The sequence below is a fragment of the Lytechinus pictus genome, chromosome 8 (assembly GCF_037042905.1).
Source record: "Lytechinus pictus isolate F3 Inbred chromosome 8, Lp3.0, whole genome shotgun sequence".
Taxonomy (NCBI): domain Eukaryota; kingdom Metazoa; phylum Echinodermata; class Echinoidea; order Temnopleuroida; family Toxopneustidae; genus Lytechinus; species Lytechinus pictus.
In genome coordinates this window covers 31387685-31415012 of record NC_087252.1, presented here as the reverse complement: position 1 = coordinate 31415012, position 27328 = coordinate 31387685, and the positions used below count along the sequence as shown (strand labels likewise).

The following is a 27328-nucleotide window of genomic DNA, read 5'->3' as shown; positions in this document are numbered from 1 at the left end:
TGTATAGGAGAGTCACAACCTATGCACGTTAAAACCAATACACTATTCGTCAAAGAGTAGGGTGTTCACCCGGTGTATTGCACCTGCCGGTCCCGGCAAAATTTCCATTTATGCTCTATATTATACTTTTTTTTTCTGTGTATTTTTACGAAGTAAGAATGCCCTTCTGTAAAATTGTACTTGATTTGTATTAATTAATATTACTTTGTATTTATGTTTTGAATGGACATGAAATAAAAAAATTGAAAAAAAAAATTCAGGTCAAGTCAATCTTGACGTTCACGTTCACATGCCATACTAATCAATATAATGATTGTGAGCATTAACGAAAAGACAAGACAAGATATTCAAGAAAACACTGGTGATACATTCCTCAAAAATTGCAATAGATTATCTATTGAAATTGGATTATGGCAATGTCTTACAGGAAATTTTCCTAAACACCATATTAATAGTATTAAAATATGGTTACACTTCGTAATTCCGAAGGTTCGTAATTCCGATACACGTAAATTGCCTATACATCGATGCTTGTTAATCCTTAAACGTAAAAGGGTTCGTTAATCCGAACATTTGTGGCGTTATTCCGAAGGTTCGATAATCCGAAAACGAAATAATGTTCGTTGTTCCGAAGGTTCGTTGATCCGAAAACAAAATAAGGTTCGATGTTCCGAAATTTCGTTAATCCGAAAACGAAATAAGGTTCGTTGTTCCGAAGGTTCGTTGATCCGAATACAAAATAAGGTTCGTTGTTCCGAAGGTTCGTTGATCCGAAAACAAAATAAGGTTCGTTGTTCCGAAGGTTCGTTAATCATTTCGTTTTCGGACTAACGAACCTTCGGAATAACGATGCTTCGGAATTACGAATATATGCGCTAAAATATACAAGCATATGAAAATCACAAAATTTGCATTTTATGCAACTTAGCCATAATAAGTTACAAATAAGAAAAATAATCCAAATATTGGATATCAAGTGCAGAAAACAATATAAATTGAACGGAAGCTCATGATAAGCCTTATAAATTTATTAAATAAAAAAGTAAATAAATCTACCTTATTTGCATATATATGAGCATCTTTATATGGAAAAAACAAGAAATTCTATTTTTTCACACAAACAGTTATGAAAACAAATCAGTCTAGATCAATATGATGTGATCACTAAGAATGTCTTATACATTGATAATCAGCCTAATATCCGAAGTGTAATTTACATTTTATGCAAATAAGCATCCGGCATGTTATAAATATTCAAGAAATTTGTGATACTTTCCTCTAAAATTCCATGTAGATTATGTGTAACCACAATGACCATCCCTACACTTCTTGCTTGGTTGATATTGACTGTTTTCATGAGCAGTTACCCCACTCATATTGTGCAATGATGAGTCAGTTCTACATGGGTCCCACTGCTTGGATGCTTCATATTTTCATCCAAGTCTTGCTCTCTTCTTGACTTGGTAGAGTCTTTGCGTTTCTTGCTAGTACTAGTATAGTCCACGCTAGCAAGCTCTTGGATTGTTAAGTGATCAGCACAATATGTCACATCCAGTATAAATAAAAGCCCGTTAGCTTCGATTATTTGGTCCTTGTAGCACATAGCTTGTCTTGGTGGTGAATATGAGTACTTGCTTGGATCACGATATCTCTGGGCATGGTTAATAAGAATATCAATGAGCATTTGCCAATATATACGAGCGACATGAAAGCCATTCATAAAGTCATGATACAGGCTTAAAGTGTATATAGACTTTCTCAGATACAGGATTCGTGATTAGACGTTCTTGCTGAATCCAGCAGCTGTTTCAGGATGAAACATCCATTTTCTGTTCTTTCCTCTTTGATAAATCTCCCATACTATCTCCAAATAGTGTAGCTATAGTTTCTAAGCAAATCGTATGCAAATAATAATAATATCAATTTCCTGTTATTATAGTAAAAAGAAATTCCTCAATGAGACAATGAACAAACAAGTCCTTGGGTGTTTTTTTTTTGGGTATTTTATGCAACGGGCCCCTGATGGTTCAATAGACGTAGAATTTTGTCTAAGGTCTTTCGGTGTACGTACCAGAGTGGTGTTGTTCGTATTTTTTAAACAAAATTTTCCCGATTCCCCTGTTCGAACCGTGATCTTTTCGGGGATTCTTCCCTCAAACACGATTGAATAAAAACACCGAAAACATTTCTTAATCTGGTAAGCCATTATTTACAGTGGAAACGAAATCTTGATTATTTTTCCGGAAAAGAAAATGTATGAAAATAGGCTGCCAAAGAAAAAGATTCTTACGATTTTTACGAAAAATGATCATGATTATGGCTACTTTAAAGTTGTATTCCCCATGACTGCTTTTCTCTCAAGCATTTTACCTGCTATACCTGGCTCCTGCATTCTACTATTTGCATACGCACACACACCCCCTCACACACACACACACACACACACACACACACACACACACACACACACACACACACACACACACACACATATATATATATATATATATATATATATATATATATATATATATATATATATATATATATATATCAAGATGCAGTGCCCAAGTCATCGAAGTAGAGTCATATATATATAACAAATATAATGAGATGAGGCGAGGCCAACTCAACAGATGACGCAGGACACCATTATTTGCTTTAGCTTTCGTCTTTTAATTGAGACTTCGTCAGAAGCGTCTGTAATTACAGATTATTGTGATAGTTAAGTATGACCGTATCCAATCTCGTTCTTTAGGAAAGTGGCCTAAAGAACGAGATAGGATACGGTCATACTTAACTATCACAATAGTCTGTAATTACAGACGCTTCTGACAAAGTCTCAATTAAAAGATGAAAACTAAAGCAAATAATGGTGTCCTGCGTCATCTGTTGAGTTGGCCTCGCCTCATCTCATTATGTTTAATATTCACAACTCAACAGCGATTGGTAGAAGTAAACTTATCATCACACACTATATATATATATATATATATATACATAAACAACATATTGGAATATGCTTTTCGTCAAAGAAAATAAATAATGAACAAAGTAATCGAAGTAAAGTAAAAGATAATTTCACCTTAACTAGTTTGGATTTATTTTTCAGAAAGTGAAGTATGATGATCAAACAAGTTCATTCAAAATTGCGCTCTGGTGTCATATACGCTAGCTCGAAATATTGCTTAGTACCCATATCATTTTGTTAACATAATTACGTAATAATTAAAGGATATTTCATTATCGTTCTGTCATTGTTATTTACATATTTAGACTCATGAAATAATGAAGAACCCATACTAAATGCATAATGTGAAGATTAATACAATTTTACGGTCTATTCATATCCGGCTGAACTATGTTTATTTGGATTTAGATTTAGATTTTATTCATTAGTTCCGTTCAAAAAGCACATCAAAATCAAAGTAACAATACATAGTCAAATTTAAAGTACAATATCAATCGGAATAATGCATAAGAATTAGAAGGTATAAACAATGAGAACTAATGCGAACTAAAGTAACTTTGACTAATAACTATATAAAACACAACGGAGGGGCTTGCCAAGAAAAGCAAAGCTTGTATGGGAGGCAAGTTCCTGTAACTTAGTTTCAATACGTAGAGACAACATTACAAAACTATAGTATAAAAGAGAGACGGAAGACAATTTAAAAGGAGGCTATACAAAATATCGAAGGTAACAACGAAAGAGTGACACAAATTTCAGCCAGACCATATATTCATCACATTTTATATTTACTGAAATATGTTTATTTCAGTGTTTCTCTTTTAAAGTTGACACCCGAGGACTCAAAAGTATCTGGTAATGATTATTTCCTTTCATCAGGCTTTTTTCATCAGTCCAAGAAACATATATATTTTCAGTCCATATATCTGCATGACTTCATCGGTCCTCCGACAAGCTACTAAAGGAGTGACGTCACACAGATGACAGCAGTTGTGCCATTCACTTTGCACACATTCGCACTTAATCTGAAGCGGTTTCTGTATGATGGGGTGGCTATACTTCGCGGACATTTAAAACAATTCATCAGGCTAAAATTCATTCACAAAATATTTACATTTATGCAAAACCATTTCAAATAACATCTACCAAATTGACGGCAAGACCGTAAACTAAAATATATATTGATAACGAGTAGGTCAAGCCTTGCTGTTTGTTGTTGTTTTTATTTCCGTAAGATAAAAATATAATACAATTTTACAAATAAAAATGTACAGTGTATACAAGCAGGATAAAATTACGGCTTGTAGCCCATATTCAGGTGCAACTGTAATTGTTGCTGCTGGTCTTCCATGGGGCCCTGTGTTTCGCCGGTATCGTAATCACAAAACCATACCGGAGCGTGGCCGAGTGGTCTAAGGCGCCTGAGTATACATAAAATATCCGGGGTTCGATCCCCGGCCACGGCACCTATGCCCGTGAGCATGGCATTTGATCGACATTGCTCTTTTATCCTGTATTCAAATAAATGGAAATGCTATATGCGTTCTTTGTAACTAGGTGTGCACAATTTGTTTAAAAAAAATATTCCAATCGACGATTACATGTGATGGAAAAAAAATTCTCAATACAATATCATACAAAGATTTGTGTCAACAAATCCACCGCACCCTTAAGAGTAATTTTTCTGGTCATCACGAACCATTAAAAAATTATGCATTTTATGTTACATAACATATTGGGACACCTGTTCGTATATTACGTCACAAATCACAAACTTAAAGTTTTAAAAACTTTCTTAATTTTCAATGGGTCTTCCTCAAACGTTCATCAATATATTTTTTAAAATCATCTTTTTAAATGTTATTTTTACAACAAACTTTTCGTCAGGGTGAACTTTGCCTATAGCTTAATAGGTGCAGTAAATAATAATCATTCAATTGATAACGTTTTAACATATCAAGTGGATATTTACACGAAATAAGAAAAAGCAGAGATTCAAATATGAACACTTTAATGAACATTAAATAAAATGAGCATGTTCAATTTACGTTCAACTTAACTTTCACTTAACTAAACACGGTTAAAAAAGGACAATACTGCAAAATGTCCCAAATCACCGACATGTGAAATTTTATGAAAAAAATCCAATATTCATTCAAATTTAGTATACTGATGTTAATCACGAAAAGGTTAATAACTAATGTTTGTTTAATCATTATCACATTATCATATTGACATAAATTTATACATACAAGGAACTAAACATATAATATGCTTGAATCGCAAAGTCCCTCAAATATCATCGTAGTTCGTTTAAGTAAGTATTTCGTTTAACTAAAACAAGCATCGGATTCAGGATGGGAGGGGGGGGGGGGTAAAGCCGCTCCTTGTCCCCCCTTTTGAGAGGCACAATTAAAATTTGTAATGTAAAAAATGCGGTTAAAACAGTGTGCCCCCTTTTCAAAGTGAAGACCTTTTTTTTTTTCTTTTTTGCCTGTCAATTTTTTCCTTGGAAAAATTTGACCCCCTTCGAAAAATCCTGGATCCGCCCCTGTGATATATATATATATATACATATGTATATATATATATATATATATACATATATATATATACATATGTATATATAAATATATATATATATATATTAATTTATTAAAAGGATGATCCGGGCTGAAAATATTTATATCTAAATAGTAAAATTCACAAAGCAAAATGCTGAAAATGTCATCAAAATCGGATAAAAAATAACAAAGTTATTGAATTCTAAAGTTTATCAATATTTTGTGAAAACAGTTATATGTACATCGTCACGAATATTCATTAGGTGGGCTAATGATCTCACATCCCCACTTTTCTTTTTCTTATGTTATTACATGAAATCATAAATTTTCATTTTTTCATACATGTTTAAATGATGTGTCTCCAGTATGATGAAATAACTTGGGGCAATAAATAACTAATGTACTTTAAGGACAAGTCCACCCCAACAAAAAGTTTACTTGAATAAAAAGAGAAAAGTCCAACAAGAATGACACTGAAAATTTCTTTAAAATCGGGTGTAAAATAAGAAAGTTTAAGTTTCGCTTAATTTCACAAAACAGTTGTATGCACATCCTGGTTGGTATGCAAATGAGAAGACTGATGACATTATCCACTCACTATTTCTTTCAATTTGAAATATGGAATATTCAAATTTTCTCCTCATTGTCAAGTGAAACAATGATTAATTCCTCTCTGAACATGTTGAATTGGCATTGTTAAATACTATATGGTTCAGTCAAGTTGGTCCAAATTGTCAAATTTGTAAAAAATGAAATATTGTATAATTAAAACAATAAAAAACAAAAGAAATAGTCAGTGAGGGACATCATCAACTGTGTCATTTGCATGTCACTGACTTGTGTATATCACTGTTTTGTGAAAAATAAGCAAAACTTTAAAATGTCATAACTTTCTTATTTTACATCTGATTTTGATGAAATTTTCAGCGTTATGCTGGTTTGATTTTTCTCTATTTATTCAAATCGACATTTCTCTTCGGTGGACTTGACCTTTAATCAGTTGTCAATCCAATTGTTTTAGTTCTTGGTAGAAAATTTTTGAATAAACCTTATTTCATATACTAAAATACAAAAGGACAAGTGGGGATATGTCATCATCAGCCCACCAAATGAATATTCATAAACAAGCCTAAAACAGTTTCACCGGAATTATGCAAATCTTTAAAATCCAATAACTTCGTTATTTGTTATCTGACTTTGATCAAATTTTCAGCATTTTCTTTCTGAATTTTACTCTATTTATTGAGATAGAAATATCTCCAGCCTGGACCATCCCCTTAGGGTAGTGAATTCCAAAAGTTACGTCATAGATATAGTCATACAAACTAATATCGATTGACGGGCTAAAGAGCTTCTCGGAGTGAATAAATGAATATCTAGTTTGATAGCAATGAATGTCTCTATTCAAAGTAAAATCATCAAAAAACTATAAAAGAAACTCTTTTTTTTTTTTAATTTAAGCGATATGATACAAACTCTAATTTGCTATTTTATGTATATGGATGTAAGTAATTTTCAATGATTTAAGTCTATAGAGAATACGATCAGTATGGTCAAAATATCCAGATCCGGTGCAAATCCGTCCGGCTCTCTATATGTAAAATCAAGTCTATATTGATTGATTGATTGAATTTATTCTTCGTCATTTCAAACAAATTGACAAAGTAATTAGGAACAAATCAGAATATGAATAACAGAAATGAAAAAGGGGAACTCACTGGAAAGCATCGCTTGTTTATGTGAGTCCCCTGAAATAAATAACTGATTAAAATTTATCAAATACAAATATAAATTAACAATGTTCAATGGAATAATTGAAAATACCAATGGGGTCAAGCAAAAGCCAAAAAAGTGAAAAAGGGTGTGAAATAGATAAGTGCTTTTTACCCACACACGTCTTTAAATATATTATAGAAATAAGAATAATATTGTTAGTCCAGGTATGGATTCTCACTCTTGTCATAGTCTTTTACATGATGGATGCATAAGAAATGTGTGGATGTGAAAATATCGCAAAAAGTTTGGACGGAGCTAATTTAAGCCAACCAACATGGGGCAAGTTGAGCCATGGTAATTCTTATGGTAATATATAATAAAAAATTTAAAAAAACATAAAAAGCCATTGATATGCAGGCAGAAATGAGCAAATTCACATGACAGTTCTTTTACTTTTAGAAGATGTTAGTATTTATAGAGAATTTATTTATAGAGAAAAATTGACATCCTGGTTCTCCCGCATACATTTTGTACACAGTTTTTGTGGCTCAACTTACCCCAGACGGTGGCACAACTTACCCCACAGATGGGGCAAGTTGAGCCATTTGACATCACTTTTTCAAAGGTCACAACGACTTTCAGTGTGGGGGTAGAAAGTTATATTTAGGTGAAAAATATTTCCCAAGAATCTAATTTAAAGGCAAGGTACTTATTTCTCCAATATTACTAGTCATATCAATTCTAACATGCAAAATGCAAAAAGTGTCACAACTTACCCCGCCTTCCCCTACTATGTATCTACTTGATTGTATGCCAATTGTATGGAGGCTTAATAGTGTCATCCAGATGTTCAGATAATCATATAGTTTGAAAAAAATGAACAGAAGACGATAACTCGGATCTAGCCACGTCTATCAGATGACGTTTATTCATCATAGATTATGATCAGATGACACGACGAAGAAAACGATTTTGCCATCTGATCATCTTTTTAAAGGGTTATAGATATGACAAGATGATTAAATTTGGAAATCTGGGTGGCATCCATAGGCTTCTACAATATTGTAATATGAAATGCTAGAGTGAATGCTAGAGTGAGGCCGCAATTTGTAAATAACACCAATGGATCGAGACTATGGGATTCGATACCATCTGACACAAAAGATCTTTGCCTTATTGGAACTTCCATATACCCTATCGGCCTATCCTCAAAGCTTTCCGGAATTAAACCTTAAGTCTCCCTCCTATTGAGAATGCATCCTGATTTTCCTTCGTTTAATTTGATATACCATTAATTTCGGACGCTTCATTTTAGTAATAATGATAATAATTGTAGTATTTGTTCAGGTATAACTACGCAGTGAATTTGTTTTCAAAATGCAGTGAATTTGTTTTCAAAATGTACGATACAGTCATGACAAATTTATCCTTATGATTAATTTGTAGAATCCCCCCATTCCCACTTAACTCTATGTCTTTTTTTTTTTTTTTTTTTTTACATTGTAATAACAGATAAAAAAATAACTATGATTAAGTCTTTTATTTTTGGAAAAACCTCTTACTTGAATCTTATTTCTTTAACATGTTCTCACATGCTCCTACTTGCTTCCATTGCTTTAATGTTTGTTTTTTGAAATCTAAATGTGTTTTGATGAAATAAGAATCTACGTATTTCAATACATTTCTTCATGTTTATAATTATGTTTGTAAACTAGCGACCGGCGAGGGGAAAACATTAATAGGAACTAGTGCCCTTATGTCTATTCCTGACGATCGGTCAATGGGTCTTGCAATTTTCGTGCATTTGTAATTTCTTGTACTTCTTTTGCCAGAAATAAAATGAATAAAAATAAGTAGACAAAACTTGACAAAGGTCGCGTACATTCTCGTGCACGTACATGTGCGTGACCTTGCCGTATGTACTAATTATGTAAAAATTAATTCACCCCGGCTTGATGTGCAATATCTTTACATTATCTCACATTTCCTGTTGGGTAGTGACTCCTTCTTTTTTCGACAGTGGAACGTGATGTTATCATCGGCTCGCTTGATACAGGCTTCCAGGATCTTGAGGAGAGCAATGTGTTTCTTAGATTCCATCTCGTGGTTCGAAGCTGTGTAGTTTTCAATGAAGAATAGACTGTTCTTATCCATACCAGCTCCGGTGATGTCGCCAACGATCTCATCCTGGTTCAAGATGCTGTCAGCGAAGGTCACAACCATGATCGGATACGAGCCTGCATGATGACGATGATGGTGATGACGATGGTAATATAATATGGTGGTGATGAAGATCATGGTAAAAAGTGGTGGTGATGATGATGATGATGGTGATGATGATGATAACGATGAAGATCGTGAAGATGATAATGAAAGTGGTGTTGAATACGTTGATGATAATAACGAAAGTGGTGAGGGTCATGATGATTGTAAAAAAAAATAATGGTAATATATAAATAAAATGTATTTAGTAGTAGTACACTCTAAATTCCAAGGATTTAAACAAATCCAGATCGGCTGTGGATAGTGAGCAGCCGAATGTTGTATTAATTTTAAATCTCTAGGATTAACTTTCAAATCTAAAAAAATTAAATTCAAATCTTTCAAATTTACATGTATATTTAAATCTACAAGGTTTAAAACTAAATCTAATATTCGGCTGGTCACTATTCACAGCCGATCTGGATTTATTTTAAATCATTGGAATTAAGAGTGTAGTAGTTCGAGTAAGTCTAGGAGACATACAGGCATGGCTGTAGTAGAAACAGAGTGGCAATTGGTGTCGTATTATATTTTACGCAACTTCTGAAGGTTTTCATCGCAAATAAGACTAGTGAAGTAGGTTTCATGGTACATTTATCTTTTTTGGGCTATAGTCCGGGTTATAATTGAGCAAGGTGCCACAAGAAAAAGGAGAAATTTTCATATAGTGCTTCTAGACCAGTTTTTTACGCTGAATATGAATATATGAGGTAACCAGGCTGTATCCTGAAAATTAACCCGTGAGGGCGCTTTTTTCAAAATGGCCGCCAAATTTTCAGAACATTTGAATTTTCGTACATAGATTTTGACATAAATATTCCATTGCCACAAAATTAGTGTCATATGAAAGACAAATAAATTTTCTACAATTTGGTACTATTTATAGGGGATAAGTAGGTCATTTGGCTGAGATTTTAAGTAGAAAACTGCATTTTTTGTCATTTTTTCCCAAAAATTGAAAATTTTGCAAATACATGATTTTACATAATTCTGAGAAAAATGAATGAATTACCTTGAAATGTTCCAGAAAACTTTATTGATATACTATTATCATGTGGATGAAATTCCAACTCTGTATCATTCTTCTTAGCAAATTTATAAGGTATCAAACTTGAATACTTCAATTTCAGAAATGTCGCTTTTTGTATGCATTTCCATAGACTAATACGTATAACATGTACTGTACATGTATAATGTATAGTTTAATAAAATTTAAATGCAATTATCTCCGCTATTTAACCACTTGGAGAGTTAAGAGTAGGCTTTTCTCTATCAGCTACATAAAACAAAATGTTGGCACATCAAGGCCTGACCCTCTCATGGGGTGGGGGTGTCGAAGTCACCCCCCCCCCTTGCCCTTGGCTATATCATGTTGTTGTATATTGCCTATTTGTTGGAAAAATCACTATTTTTTGAAGCACCCATTGAGGCAAAAGGCATTTCTGCTATACAGTACAGCCACTTTAATTACTTTGAAACCACTTGGAGAGGAAAAGAGTAAGCTTTGTCATGTTTGTTCTACCAGCTATATCAAAAGAAGTGGCACGTACATCGAAGCCAACCCCTCTCGGGGGGGGGGGGGGGAGGGCGCTGGGGAAGTCACCCCTCCCCCTTTTGCTTATTGCCAATGAATTTGGAAATTCACCATTTTGGACCCAACATTGAGGCAAAAAAGCGTTTGTGCTTAAATAGTATTTTATTAATTTGAGAGAGTAGAGTTTGTTCTACCAGCTACATAAATAAGCGCTAGCACATCGAACCCTAGCCCTCTCAGGGGCTGTCTAAGTCAGGCCCCTCCTCTATATCATGTATGTTGCCTATTTATTGGAAATTTCACCATTTTGGATCACCCATTGAGGCATAAGGGCGTTTCTATATCATACAGCCAATTTTATTTTCTTGCAATAACTTTGAGAGAAAAGCGTAGGCTTTGCTCTATCAGCTACAAATTATTAAGAAGCGCTGGCACATCGAAAAATATCCCTCTCAGGGGCTGTCTGAGTCAACCCCTCCCCCTCTATATCATGTATATTGCCTATTTATTGGAAATTACACCATTTTGAATCACCCATTGAGGCAAAAGTGCGTTTCTACTATATAGCCAATTTCATTTTCTTGCAATGACTTGGAGAGGAAAGAGTAGGCTTTGCTCTATCAGCTGCATATAAACAAGTGCTGGCAAAGAAAAGCCTACCCCTTCCGGGATGCTGTTGAAATCACCCCATCCCTTTTGCATTATAGCATATTTATTGAAAAATTCACCATTTTGGAGCCCCCATTTAGGCAAAAAGGCGTTTCTGATATAGTTCTGCCACTTTTACTGCCTTGAAACCACTTAGGGAGGAAAGAATAGGATTTGCTTTATCAGCCACATATAAAGAAGTGCTGGCAAATAAAAGCCTACCCCCTCCGGGAGGCTGTTGAAATCACCCCACCCCTTTTGCATTATTGCCTATTTATTGGAAAATTCACTATTTTGGAGCCCCCATTTAGGCAAAAAGGCATTTCTGATATAGTTCTGCCACTATTACTGCCTTGAAACCACTTAGGGAGTAAAGAATAGGTTTTGCTTTATCAGCTACATAAAAAGATGTGCTGGCAAATAAAAGCCTACTCCCTTTAGGGGACTGTCGAAATTACCCCCCCCCTTGAAATTCACCATTTTGGAGCCTCCATTGAGGAAAAAAGGCGTTTCTGATATATAGTTCTGCCGCTTTTAAATCCTTGAAACCACTTAGGGAGGAAAGAATAGGTTTTGCTTTATCAGCCACATATAAAGAAGTGCAGGCAAACAGCAGGAGGCTGTCGAAATCACCCATCCCTTTTGCATTATTGCCTATTTATTGAAAAAATAACCACTTTGGAGCCCCCATTGGGGCAGATAGTCATTTCTGATTATGTTTCTGCCTTTTTTCACCCTTGAAAACTCTTGGAGAGAAAAACTAGGCTTTGCTTTAACAGCTACATATAAAGACATGCTCGCAAATAAAAGCCTATCCCCATCAGAGGGCTGTTGAAATCACCCCACCCCTTTTTCATTATTGCTTATTTATTGGAAAATTCACCATTTTGGAGCCCCCATTAAGGCAAAAAGGCGGTTCTGATATATAGTTCTACCACTATTACCGCCTTGAAACTACTTGGAGAGGAAAGAGTAGGCTTTCCTCTAACAGCTACATATAAAGAAGTGGCTCTACTATATACCAGAAACACTTTTTTGCCTCAATGGGGCTCCAAAATGGCGAGTTTTCCAATGAATTGGAAAAAATCGTAAAAATGGTGGGGTAACATCTATATAGTCCCCTGAAGTGGGTCAGGTTTCGATATGGCAGCAATTCGTTATATATAGCTGAAAGATGGGAACCTACTCTTTCCTCTCCAAGTGGTTTCAAGAAAATGAAATTGGGTGTTTTATACAGCAGAAGTGCATATCGCCTCAATGGGGGCTCAAAAATTGTGAATTTTCAAATAATTAGGCAATAATGCAAGAGGGGTGGGGTGATTTGACAGCCGCCAAGATAGGTAAGCTTCAATGTGCCAGCACTTCTTTGTAGAGCAAAGCATATTCTTTCCTCCTTAATTGGTTTCAAGGCAGTAAAAGTGGCAGAACTTTATATCAGAGATGTCTTTTTACCTCAATGGGGGCTCAAAAAAGGTGAATTTCCAATAAATAGGTAATAACGCAAAGGGGTGAGGGGGTGATTTCGACAGCCCCCAGAAGGGGGTAGGCTTTTATTTGCCAGCACAAAATTATGTAGCTGATAGAGCAAAGCCTATTCTTCCCTCTCTAAGTGGTTTCAAGGCAATAAAAGTGGCAGAACTATATATCAGAGACGCCTTTTTGCTTCAATGGGGGCTCCAAAATGGTGACTTTTCAACAAATAGCCAAAAACCGAAAATTAGTGGGTTAACTTCTACAGCCGCTTGAAGGAGATACGCTTTGATTTGCCAACACTTCTTTATATGTAGCTTATAGAGCAAAGCCTACTCTTTCCTCTCCAAGTCATTGCTAGAAAAGAAATTTGCTGTACTATGTAGTACAAACGCCCTTTGCCTCAATGGGTGATGCAAATTGTGACTGTCCAATAGATAGTCAATTACCGAAAATTGGTGGGGTAAATTCTACAGCCCCCTGAACATTCTGAAGGGGATAGGCTTTGATTTGCCAACACTTCTTGATATGTAGCTGATAGAGCAAAGCCTAATCTTTCCTCTCCAATTCATTGCAAGAAAATAAAATTGGCTGTACTATATAGTAGGAACGCGCTTTTGCCTGAATGGGTGATCCAAAATGGAGAAATATCCAATAAATCGGCAATATACATGATATAGAGGGGGGGTGACTTAGACAGCCCATGAGAGGGCTAGGGTTCAATGTGCCAGTGCTTATTTATATGTAGCTGGTAGAACAAACTCTACTCTTTCCTCTCTAAGTGATTTTAAATCAATAAAATGGGGTGTACAACAAAGCACAAACGATTTTTGGCCTCAATGTTGGGTCCAAAATTGTGAATTTTCAAATAAATTGGCAATATTAAGCAAACCACCCCCCCCCCCCGAGAGTGGTAGGCTTCGATGTGCCACTTTGTATGTAGCTGGTAGAACAAAGCCTATATACTCTTTCCTCTCCAAGTGGTTTCAAAGCAATCAAAGTGACTGTACTGTATAGCAGAAATGCCTGTTTTTGCTTCAATGGGTGCTCCAAAAAACAGAGATTTTTCCAACAAATAGGCAATATACAACAACATGATATAGCCAAGGGCAAGGGGGGTGACTTCGACACCCCCACCCCATGAGAGGGTCAGGCCTTGATGTGCCAACATTTTGTTTTATGTAGCTGATAGAGAAAAGCCTACTCTTAACTCTCCAAGTGGTTAAATAGCGGAGATAATTGCATTTAAATTTTATTAAACTATACATTATATATGTACAGTACATGTTATACGTATTAGTCTATGGAAATGCATACAAAAAGCGACATTTCTGAAATTGAAGTATTCAAGTTTGATACCTTATAAATTTGCTAAGAAGAATGATACAGAGTTGGAATTTCATCCACATGATAATAGTATATCAATAAAGTTTTCTGGAACATTTCAAGGTAATTCATTCATTTTTCTTAGAATTATGTAAAATCATGTATTTGCAAAATTTTCAATTTTTGGGAAAAAATGACAAAAAATGCAGTTTTCTACTTAAAATCTCAGCCAAATGACCTACTTATCCCCTATAAATAGTACCAAATTGTAGAAAATTTATTTGTCTTTCATATGACACTAATTTTGTGGCAATGGAATATTTATGTCAAAATCTATGTACGAAAATTCAAATGTTCTGAAAATTTGGCGGCCATTTTGAAAAAAGCGCCCTCACGGGTTAATTTTCAGGATACAGCCTGGTTACCTCATATATTCATATTCAGCGTAAAAAACTGGTCTAGAAGCACTATATGAAAATTTCTCCTTTTTCTTGTGGCACCTTGCTCAATTATAACCCGGACTACTAATGTTGGTCCTGAAAAGCACCACCCAAACTCCGTGTTTTGACATGCACAGCAACATGGCAGAGTAAACTTTGCTCATTCACCTGAAGACGACAAGAACACACTTGTCGAAACGTCGAGTTTGGGTGGTTCTTTTCACGACCAATATTTGATCGAGAAAGATACATGGTGTATCATGAAACTTACTGCACTATATTTTACGTATTACAAGTAAAGAAATGTAATGGTAATATCTTTTTTTAGTTAAGACAACTTACCGAACTCTTTCCTGATTGTTGGTACAAGTAACGATAGGAATCCACGGCAATGTTGTATTCCAGTAGCAAGGCTAGGAAATTGAATATGAATAAAATGAAAACGATGATGGGGATAATGTTTGTGGCGACGGAGTGCACTCGATGTGATTTATCGTACAAGCACGAGGTGCCTGGCCCAAGAGCGTGTGCATATATGGATTATTTGCACCACGACACAGGACGAATCCTAGAACACAGCAAATGCATTGAAAACGTCCGTCAAATCAAAATGAATAGCTGGAGGCCTTTGTCGAAAATTTATGAATCAGAACAGCAGCTTTGTTTTGCGTTTCGGAGCTGAAAAAATGCAAATATGTCGTTTGTCCATAGTCCAGGAATAATTTTCTGTTTCAATTCACCAACCATCGACAAAGACATCATTGTCATGAAGGGCATTTGACAATAGATTATCTAGAATCACGGAAGTGGTATGCCTCGCTGTTGCGAAAACTTCCTAATAAGGTGAGTAACCTAGATCCCTACATCGTGCCTAACATCTCAAATTTAAAACTGTTCATTATTACACATAATAGTGCATGTCAGGGGCCTCACTTTTTTTTCCAAAACCGTGTACAAAAATGTAAAAATGACCATATGATCGTGATTTTTAGCATGGTCAGCCCCCCCCCCCACTTTGAAAACCGTTCCGCGGCCCCTGCATGCTAAGGAGTTCAACATACATTAATATGAGTATCTATAGATTTCAAATTTCTCGCGTGCGTTTATATTTCATCGAGGACGCAGGCCGAGTTGAAATAAACGCATAAGAGAAATTTGAAATTCATGTATACGAATGATATTGTATATTGAATGACAACTAGCACCGTACAACGCCTTCTTAGCTTGTTGTACGCGAGCAAATGGGAGGCTGAATGTCAAACATTCGCACCGTTGCACACACGACGCACCATCCAAAATGTACCGTTGCACGGCTTTACGTTGTGACGTCACAATACGATTTTATTCATTGCACTCAGTAAAAATAAAGGTGACGATGACAATGACATTTATTCCCATTTCACCCATAGAGTGGGTATTGGAGAAACAATCATATAAATGTACAAAATCATAAATAGTATTTCATCAAGTAATTTACAAATCATTTAGAGTACATTTAGAAAAAAAATCTAAATTTTAGCATTAAAAATAATTTTATAGTTACGGTTAAAATAGTACCCTGAAGCTTCAAAAATATCAAAGTTTACATATGATTGAAAAAAAAAGAAAAATCATAGTGACTTCATCATCACATCGTTCGATATCAATCGACAGCCTTTAAAAAATCTCACAATGTTATATTTCGAGCGTAGCAAAGTTTAGAAAGATTTGATGATTAGGCATACAGTTGAGATAATGGATTAATTAAAGCTTAAAAAACCCAGCTTATTAACATTATAATTAGCATAAACATTTGTCTAATATAAGGCAAGTAATGGCATCAGCATATCATTGGCTGTTATACCACTATTCAATTAACAGCTCAAGATATTGAATTTCGAGCATAACTTATTTAGAAACGAAGCATAGTTTTCTTGCAAAATTTAAAAAGGTTGGAACGGAATTCTGGTTTTTCACAGTTAAATAGTTGATTCATTTTGAGTGTATTCGGTCTTTCAGTGTTATATCTTTTAAGATGAAACTTTCTTTCTTTAGCAAAAGAAGGACAAACGAATATAAAGTGTGTATCAAAAAAAGTTTACACTTAGAAAAAAATCATGTGAAATTATACATTTATAATATCCTGAAGATTTTTCCACATTTTAACTTTGGTATAGATCCATTTAAGCAAATGACGTTGTAACTGTCGAAAAATATTTCCGCTTGAGTAAGCACCACTTACTTTTGAAAAGTTAGTGAAAAATGAATTGCACAGAACTTAGAAATAGTTATGCGAATAAAAGTAGACCTTAATCATGAAGAACACGTTGAATTTAGCTAGTAAAATTGATTTGAAGATATCTTTTACCTTTTTAACTTGTTCCTTGCCCAAAAGCACTTCGAAGAGATGCCACCATGACTATATTTTCTTTACACTGAGCTGTGATTTACATGAAATGGCTTAGGCTTGATTTTCATTTTGTTAATAATTGTCAAGCCTGGAAAAAGTGTGGAGAAACAAGTATTAAATGAAAAATGAAATGTAAACCCACTTTAAATGATAAAAACTTAGTAAAAAAATGCTGGAGATGTCTGATATAAACTTTTGTTCAGATATAGTTATGTCCTCAGATCCAGCTGGCACAAAAAGGGTAAAGTTGTGCTTACTAAGTGTTTAAATTTCAATTTGGGTGGCAAAATTATTACAAAATGCTTGAATGTATCCATTTATTACAATTGACAAAAAGTGCAATGGGAAATGTATGAGAAATGTTTCGCAGGGTAAGTTTGATTTCGCCCTTTCCCTTTGACACAGCGTGAAAACGAGCATTTTTGCGCAAACAGATTTCTGCAAGCTTTACAAAAAATGGACAGTGCTCACTCAAGTGTAACATTTTGTCAAAACTTTTACTTTCATTGGATAGATGAGACCCAAACCCAAGATCATATGTTAAAAATCTACCTACATGTTGTATATTTTTTAATTCCCAGGGCTTTTTCAAAGTGTAAACCTTTTTTCGGTACGCACTGTATAGTGAAATTCATCACCAATTGATTGAAGGTTGCATAATGTACAAAGCCTTATGTTTCTTTGACGGTTTTCATATCTTCCTGAGGTAACAGAAAGTCGATGATTTCGAAATCTACAGAAATTGATTCAATTTTTTTAATTCTTATTGATGAGGTAACTTTCTAGACGAAGATTTTCTTTGAATATTCTCTAGTCAACACACTGAGAGTTTTCATTACAGATCGAGCATACCGATCTTAAACAAATAGGAGTAATGCCGAAAAAATTGTAAACAAATTGTAGTTTCCTTCTATTAAAGCCTCTTCATTTATTATCTATTGTCCACGGCGGACGGCATTCGAATACTAATGAGTCAGAAAAAAGAGGACCGAAGGTATTTGAATTCCAGTTCATCGTGGCTTAGCCGTGAACCAGAATAGCCTGGTGGTTAGGTCGCTGCCCGGAAAGCAGTAGATGGCAGGTTCGAATCCCACTGATTCCAATTTTTCTGACTTATGATTTTCATTACAGATCGAGCATACCGATCTTAAACAAATAGGAGTAATGCCGAAAAAATTGTTAACAAATTATAATTTCCTCCTATTAGAGCCTCTTCATTTACTACCATAGAGAAGTATCGGTACAACAAGTTGATCAAATAACAATTTGGATATCCACTTGTAAATCAAGATGATAAATCTTATTCAGCATGCTATACATTGCTCTTCTCGCCTGATTCAGTTGTTTAACTTGAGCTTTCCGAAATTCTAAGATATACATAGTAATCTACTTCTTCAAGAGCATGGTTATTAAGTGTAAAAGAACCAGTTTTTCTCACTTTGCCACGGGAGAATATAGCAATTTTCGTCCATATTTACATTTAAATACCATCTTTTACAATTGAGCGCACATTGAAGTCCTTGTTCAGATTTGGCAAGGACAATAGCATCATCTGCATATGTGACTCGTCACGTCAAAAGCAGACAGAACTCGATTTTTTTCAAACCTGATTTTTTATGATTATGATTTTCCATTTCCCAAGCTTTAATTTGGTATAGGCCTATAGCACATGCTACGGGACATAGTATTTGCAGAGAAAATAGTCTTTAAATGTCCCAGGTACGAGAGTTCATAAAAGTATTTTTACGAGAAAATCGCCTCTGAAGTTTCGCCCGCTTTCAGACTTCTCGTAGCCTTTTCCACGTGTTTCCAGCGGAACCTCATCCTTTCATTGGCTGAAAGTGCGTAGCAACCGTCTATGATTTACAATAAAATTGGGTTTTCCTGAATCCTTGAGATCTCTTCTCAAAGAAAATAAGCTTTTGTAATAGTTTCAACCATTAATTATACGTTTTTTTAGGAGAGAAACACAAGCTATTTTATTGGACCGTGAGTCATTTTGCGTGGCTTTTGCCGCGTCTGGTATCGTTTCTCTGTCTATTGTCAGATTGTGTATCGCCGGTCTTTCAGGTGTGATTGTGTGTGGCGTGCATGTTGAATGCCGACTGAACCTTTTTGAGTCTATATCAGTCACGCCTGTATCGGCCCTATACTACCATCTAACCCACTACTAGAGCTTACTATCCATTACCCACGCCCCGGCCGTCCCTTCTAGGGCTTTAGAACTCGCAACCCGTTTGTAAACTTTTCTTAAAACCCTTATAAAAAGTACCATACAGTACCATGGTATTACGATGGTACATTACTATGGTATTACTATGGTACATTATGGTACATCTGTATTTTCAAATACTACTTTCCGATTCCGTATGGTACTTCTATGGTAGTACTATAGTACTAATGAATTTACCATGGATACTATGGTAATACTATGGTAATACCATATATACCATATTAATACCATGGTACTGTATGGTACTTTTTTACAAGGAAAGGCAGGCTTTTGAGAACAGTAAAAGCGATGTTTTTTATCTATCTTTTTGAACCGCGGGCGGTGAGGCGCAGGGGACGCCTCCCTTTCTTCACCCCGATCTAGCTTTTATAATAATAGTCGGGTAGATATGATCAGAATTATTGCATGACCGTCAAGTTGGGTATATATAAAATTTCCTTGATGAAAGTTGTAGTATAGGGTGTCTACTTCAAGAATCCGACGGGTGCCACTTGCGTACCCTTGGGCATTTTTTTAATTGACGTCATAGGCCACGCCCACTTTTGTTTACATACCTCTTTAATATGACTTTCATATTTTACGTTAAAAACATGTCATGCTTGGTATCAAATGAAAGCTAATGACAAATCAAATGCAAATAATTATATGGATCACTGGGCATTTATATCACACTAATGTCAGTTAAAGGTCATTTAAGGTCATAAAAGGTCAAATTGCATTACAAATGTAAGTAATACATATAAGGCGAAAAATATAATGTATTTAATACAAATAAGTTAGGTATCATATGCATTTTGTACAGAAAGTTAAGTTGAGGGTGCGCATATTAAGAATCCAATGGATGCGACCTTGGCATCTTGAGGAATTTTACTTTTCTGACGTCATAAACCACACTAACTTTCTTACATTCCTCTAAATTACTACTTTTCTTTTGAGCGGAATAAACATATCATGTGTGATATCAAATAAGTACAAATGCAAAATAAAATTCACATATTTGAATCACAAGGCATTTAGAATGCATTCAGGGCAATTAAAGGCCATTTAAGGTCATGAAAGGTCAAATTAGGTCACAAATCTAAGCATTGCAACATATAATGCGGACTCATGAATTGAATACAAACAAGTTGGGTATCATATGTATTTTGGGCTTTAGGTTATGTTGAGGATCTGTATCTGTATATAAATGAGAACAGTCTGGTAGAACACAAATGTCAGTGTTGTCAAAGAAAAATATTTAAATTATGCTCACTCCCATGACATCTTCGGCGGAAGATAACTGATACAACGTGGAACAGGGCATTAGACCTACACGAGTACGTGGACCAGGACATTAGACCTCCCTGTACTTGTTCATGATACAGTGGTTGGTACCTTTGCAGATGCAAGTCAGTGTCACCATGTTCTATGAGGCTTAATGCAGTTGCTGCCCGGCCGTCGAATCATGTATTTCATAATTCATACTGCAAGTGTAAAACGAACATGACAAAGTATACAGCTAAGGCACAGACATGCAGTCGAGATTGTTGAGGAATTTACACTTTTTAAGTACTGATAAACTACCGCCTTCATTAGACCTTTCATGAGCTAAAATGACCTACAGGTGACCTTGGCATGTGATTTATTTATTTTTTTATAAATGTACACTCCATTTTCCATAAGCTTTAATTTGATACCAAGCATGATATGTTTATTCCGTACACTCGAGAAGAGATACTGTAAATCATAATTAAGAGGTTGACCTATATGAAAAGGATGGTGTGGTCTATGACGTCATAAAACGACGTTGCCTCAGGGTACCAAAGTAGCCCCTGTCAGATTATAAATATACACATCCTCAGCATAACTATCAGCCAAAAATATATTTAATGCTCAATTTGTTTGTATTCCAAACTTCAATGCTTTATATGTTGCATTGCTTACATTTGTGACCTAACTTGACCTTTCATGACCTTAAATGACCTTTAATTCATCTGAACGCAATATAAATGCCTTGTGATTCATATTGTGGATTCGATTTTGCATTTGCTATAATTTGATATCAAACATGATATGTTTATTCCGCTCAAGAGAAAAATAACAATTAAGAGGATTGTTAGAAAGTTTGTGTGGTTTATGACGCCACGTAAATAAAATTCATCAAGATGTCAAGGTCGCACCCATTGGATTCTTAATATGCACACCCTCAACTTCACTTTCAGCAAAAAATGCATATGATGCCTAACTTATTTGTATTTAGAACATGTTTTTTTTCGCCTTATATGTATTACATACATTTGTAATGCAATTTGACCTTTTATGACCTTAAATGACCTTTAACTGACATTGGTGTGTTCTTAATGCCCAGTGATCCATATATTTGCATTTGATTTGTCATTAGCTTTAATTTAATACTAAATATGACATGTTTATTTCGTAAAATTTGAAAGTCGTATTTGAGAGGTATGTAAAAAAGTGGGCGTGGCCTATGACGTCAATTTACCGGCACTTCGTTATATGTAGCAGATAGAAATTTTTTTTTTTCGTATCCAAGTGGTTTTAAGACAATGAAAGTGGTTTGCTATATAGGAGAAACATCTTTTTGCCTCAATTTGGGCTCCAAATTTGCAGATTTTCTAATAAAAAGGTAAAATACGGAAAAGAGGTGGGTGATTTCGGGAGCCCCTAACGGGGGTAGGCTTTGCTGTTCAAACACTTCTTTATATGTAACTGATAGAGCAAAGGCAACTCTTTCGTCTCCATGTGATTTTAAGACAATGAAAATGAATTGCTTTTTTAGCAGAAACACCCTTTAGCCTCAGTGGGGGCTCAAAGTTTGCAGATTTTCTAATAAAAAAGTAAAATACGGAAAAGGGGTGGGTGATTTCGGGAGCCCCTGATGGGGAAAAGCTTAGGTGTGCGAGCGCGTCTTCAAATGAAGCTGATAGAGAAAATCCTACCTTTTCGTCTCCCAGGAGTTACAAACCAATAAAAGTGACTTTTCTGCAAAGCAGAAACGTTGTTTGTCATGTTTGTCTCAATGGGGCTCCAAAATGGCGAATTTTCCTAGAAATGGGCAAAATATGAAATAGGAGTTGGGTGAATTCAGCTGCCCCCTGAGGGGTAGGCTTCAATGTGCCAGCACTTCGTTATAATGTAACAGATAGAGAAAATACTACTTATTTGTATCCAAGTGGTTTAAAGACAATGAAAGTGGTTTGCTATTTAGGAGAAACATTTTTGTGCTTCAATGTAGGCTCCAAATTCGCAGATTTTCTAATAAAAATGTAAAATACGGAAAAGGGTTGGGTAATTTGGGGAGTCCTTGACGGGGGTAAGCATTGCTGTTCCAGCATTTCTTTATTATGTAACTGATAAAATAAATGCAACACTTTTGTCTCCAAGTAGATTAAGGTAATGAAATGGATTGATATATAGCAGAAACACCTTTTTGCCTCAATGGGGGCTCCAAATTCACAGATTTTCATATAAATTGTAAAAATGCGAAATAGGGGTTGGGTGACTTCAACCCATGAGGGGATAGGCTTCAACGTGCCAGCACTTCGTTATATGAAGCAAATAGAACAAATACTACTTTTTTATCCAAGTGATGTTAAGACAATGAAAGTGGTTTGTTATATAGGAGAACCATCTTTTTGCCTCAATGTGGGCTCCAAATTCACAGATTTTCTAATAAAAAGGTAATTTAAGAGAAAAGGGGTGGGTAATTTCAGGAGCCCATGACGGGGGTAGGCTTTGCTGTACCAGCACTTCTTTATATGTAACTGATAGAGGAAAGGCAACTCTTTTGTCTCCATGTGGTTTTAAGACAATGGAAATGGATTGCTTTTTAGCAGAAACACCCTTTAGCCTCAGTGGGGGCTCCAAATTTGCAGACTTTTCGATAAATTTGCAAAATACGGAAAAAGGGGGTGGTGTCTTCGGCAACCCACTGACGGGGGTGGCTTCAATTTTCCAGCAATTCTTTATATGTAGCAGATAGAAGAATATCTACTCTTTTGTCTCCAAGTTGTTTAAAACAATCAAAGTGGCTTCACTACATAGTAGAATCACCTTTTTCATTAATATGGCTCCAAAATGTCGAATTTGCCAAGAAATGGGCAAAATACGAAAAGGGGGCTGGGTGACTTGGGGCAGCTCCCTGAGAGGGTAGGCTATGATGTGCCCTCACTTCTTTAAATGTAGCAGATAGAGAAATACCTACTCTTCCGTCTCTAAGTGATTTCAAGAAAATAAATGTTGTTTTTACCTATCCTAAATAATCATTTTGCCACATTGAGGGCTCCAAAAAGCAAGATATTTTAATAGTCAAGCTTCGGATAAGGGTGGGGTACCTTCGACAGGCTCTTGCGGGACTATGTTTTAAGATGCCCGAATGTAATTGCTTGCGACATGCAGAGCAATGCCTCCTCTAACTTTTCCAAGAGGTTTTATGAACATAAAAGTTGCTTTAATATGTAAAAAACGCCTTTTTTCCCTCATACCCATATATGTAATATACACTTTTCTAACGCGACGCTAATTACATGCATTTATGCGTGCTAGTCACACCAACACAGGCGGGACAAGACCGATTGAGCCTATTTGACTCTTTAGAAAGGCAAGCCAGCGAGCGCATTGTAGTCGATATCACTAGTGTGACTAGTGACGGAGGTTGCTTTACTGGTGTCATTTTATCGCAATATCGGGGAATACATTTGGGGGCATTTTCCCTATATCTAAGCAAGTTAAGACATTAATACTGTCATGCAGCATATCAATGTTCTCGTTAATATATCCTCTTCCGTGTATAATGCTGATATTTTGCATTAATTGTTGATATTAATGACAAAACAGAAAGATATGAATGCATATGCAAATTTTTGCCTAAAAACATGGAAATTTTGGCATAAATTCTTATATTTATCAAAAAATATTAACCAGACTATCCAGAAAACGATTGCAATCGATTTATACTATCCAAATCCTTGTGAAATGCGCATTTATTTAATATTTTTCATTTCTTTGTGAGAAAATATGAAAAAAAAAATGGATTTTCATGAAAAATCCAAGATGGCCGACAAAAATGGGGTCCTTTGGGCCTTCCGTACAGGATATGACCCGGCAGCAACATATTTTCTTGACCACTGATATCATGCCAACATGTTGGAACTATCAAACCTTATGTACCCGATCAGCTGAATATACTCCCCCAGCCCCCGGACTAATACCCTGATAGCAAAAACTGGGTAAAAAGACGTAAAATTGACGTCATTTTACGACGAGTATCACATCATTTTCACATCGTAAAACGACGTCTAAAATACAGGTATTTGCACCGACGTACGTCGTCATATTGACGTCGTAAAATGATGTGATTATGACGTCTTAAAAGTCGAATACGACGTCTTTATGACGTCTTTACGCCATATTCCTGACCAGTATTAGACGTCACACTGACGTCATTAATGGTCACCTACGACATCTTTATAACGTATTCATGACAAGTATTACACGTCAGATTGACGTCTTTATGACGTCTTTATAACATATCTATGACCAGTATTAAACATCGTCTGGACATGATTTTAACGTCTTTAATAGTCGACTACAATGTCTTAATGACATAATTTTGACTTATTATGACGTGATAATGATTTACATATGAAATTGTACATGAAAACACAACTCGAACGTACAGTTAACCTTGCTTAGTTCATAATGTAAAATTAAAGAAATCGAATCATGGGTTGATCATTTCCAATATTTTTACGATTGCAAAATTGACTGTAGGTCCAAGACTCTTCAAGAACAGACAAAACACAAACACCCATACACACACACCCTCACACCCTCACACACAACGACAAATCAAATACACATTTCAATTATAAACTCAGTTACAAATATTTTATTAATAAATGCAAGAAATTGCGTAACAAAACTCACATTTCGATGACAAAACTTTTTTTCCCTCTAAGAATGCAGTGTGTGGTGTATTCTTGTAAATACAACATACAACAAGTTGGATTTTACTTTTACATGGTGCGGATTGCTTTCCCAAAAGTTTGACAAGCTAAAAAAGGTCATTTGGCTTTCAGAATTGGCACCCCCCGTCCGTGCCTGGTCAAAGGACTTTGAAACCAGTTACAATACAGAGATACAATTTTGATAAATTGCCTATTCATCTATTGCCAACTCGTCCACTGTGATAATGGCCTACCTTCATTTCGTCCAATGCCAATTATCGGTCCATCAACGAAACATCTAACAACCATTGGGCCCAATAATCTTCTAATCACCAGCTCGTCTATGACCATTTCATCTCATAACCAATTAGTCTAATCCCAATTTTCTTTTCATTTATTTTGTCCAATTAACACTTATTACACTTAGTCCAATTAGACCAAATAGTATATGGACTAAATGGCAATTAAACCTATTGGTTATTCAGAAAAAAGGTGCGTGGACGAACTGATGGTAAACCAAATGATAGTGTTAACCCATGTAGAGTCTGAGATATTATGGTAAATACAATACTGATTTCCAAGAAATATGGCTTCCACGTACCTTACTTTAGACAAGAAATGGCTTGCCCTGAACATTATATACTGTCTGTAAGAATAATACCAGATTTGCAGTGATACTGGATATATGGAAGCTCACATATACTTGGATGAAAGCAACGTGTATTCATTTTGACTAAAAATGATTTGTGATTGTCGCTTAAAGGTTTCACCTTGGTAACAGCAGTTCTCCATATATACATAATAATGAAAAACACCCAAGTTTAAGGTGAATACTTGCATACATGAGTGAAATTCCTGACCCCAGAGCCTGACCCAGTTCAAATATCTCTAGATATTGTGTAGCATGAGTTGTACTGCGTGAATATAGAGCTGATATATAATAAGTATCCAAAATTTAGTTAAAATGAGTAAATCAAATACTTATCACAGAAAAAAATAGGCTTCCTGTATTATGTGTAAAAAATTGCATTTGTAATTATTTCATGATTTACACCAGCTTGCATTTTAGTGACAGCACATACACGTATTCACTAGTAGAGGAAAAAAAACAGTTTATGTGAACATACATAATCCACCATGTAAAGGTAAAGTCTAACCCAGAAAATATGTTCATCTGAAAAACAGAGAAAAATCAAACAAGTTTAATTTTGAAAATTTCATCAAAATCTGGTGTAAAAAAAGAAAGTTACGACACTTTAAAGCTGCGCTTATTTTCCACAAAACAGTTGTATGCACATCTGACATGGAAATGAGAGTCTATTATGCCCTTCAGGCCTTCACTCACTATTCATTTTGTTTTTATTGTTTGAATTATACAATATTTCAATTTTTACAGACTTGACACTAATGACCAATAAATTAACCACAAAATGTTATGACAATGGTAATTCTGCACGTTTAGGGAGGAATGAAACTTTGTTTCAAATAGCAATGAGTGGAAAATTTAGTTTAAAATATTTCATATTTCATATTATATGAAATATGAAATATTTCATAATAATGAAATACAAAAGAAATAGTAAGTGATGTCATCAGTCGCCTCATTTGCATACCGATCAGAGTGTTCATGTATTACTATTTTGTAAAATTAAGAGAAATTTTAGGTCATAACTTTCTTACTTTACATCCGATTTTGATTTTTAGTGTTAGGCTTGTTGGATTTTCTCTTTTTATAGAAATCAACTTTTTTTGGCGTGGACTTCTCCTTTAAAGTATGTAACAAATAAGGATCAGTGCAAACGACCCATCATTTCTCGCGCTACAACC

At 35.2% G+C, this 27328-nt stretch overlaps 1 protein-coding gene across 1 annotated transcript in view; it reads left to right on the top strand.

The window, feature by feature from the left end:
• The first annotated feature begins 9529 nt into the window (after positions 1 to 9529).
• Positions 9530 to 27328, top strand: part of LOC135155273 (uncharacterized) — a 33239-nt gene continuing 15440 nt past the window's right edge. Inside the window, exon 1 of the mRNA XM_064104206.1 lies at positions 9530 to 9662. Coding sequence (XP_063960276.1) covers positions 9530 to 9662 — 133 coding nt within the window. The remainder of the gene's footprint in view (positions 9663 to 27328) is intronic.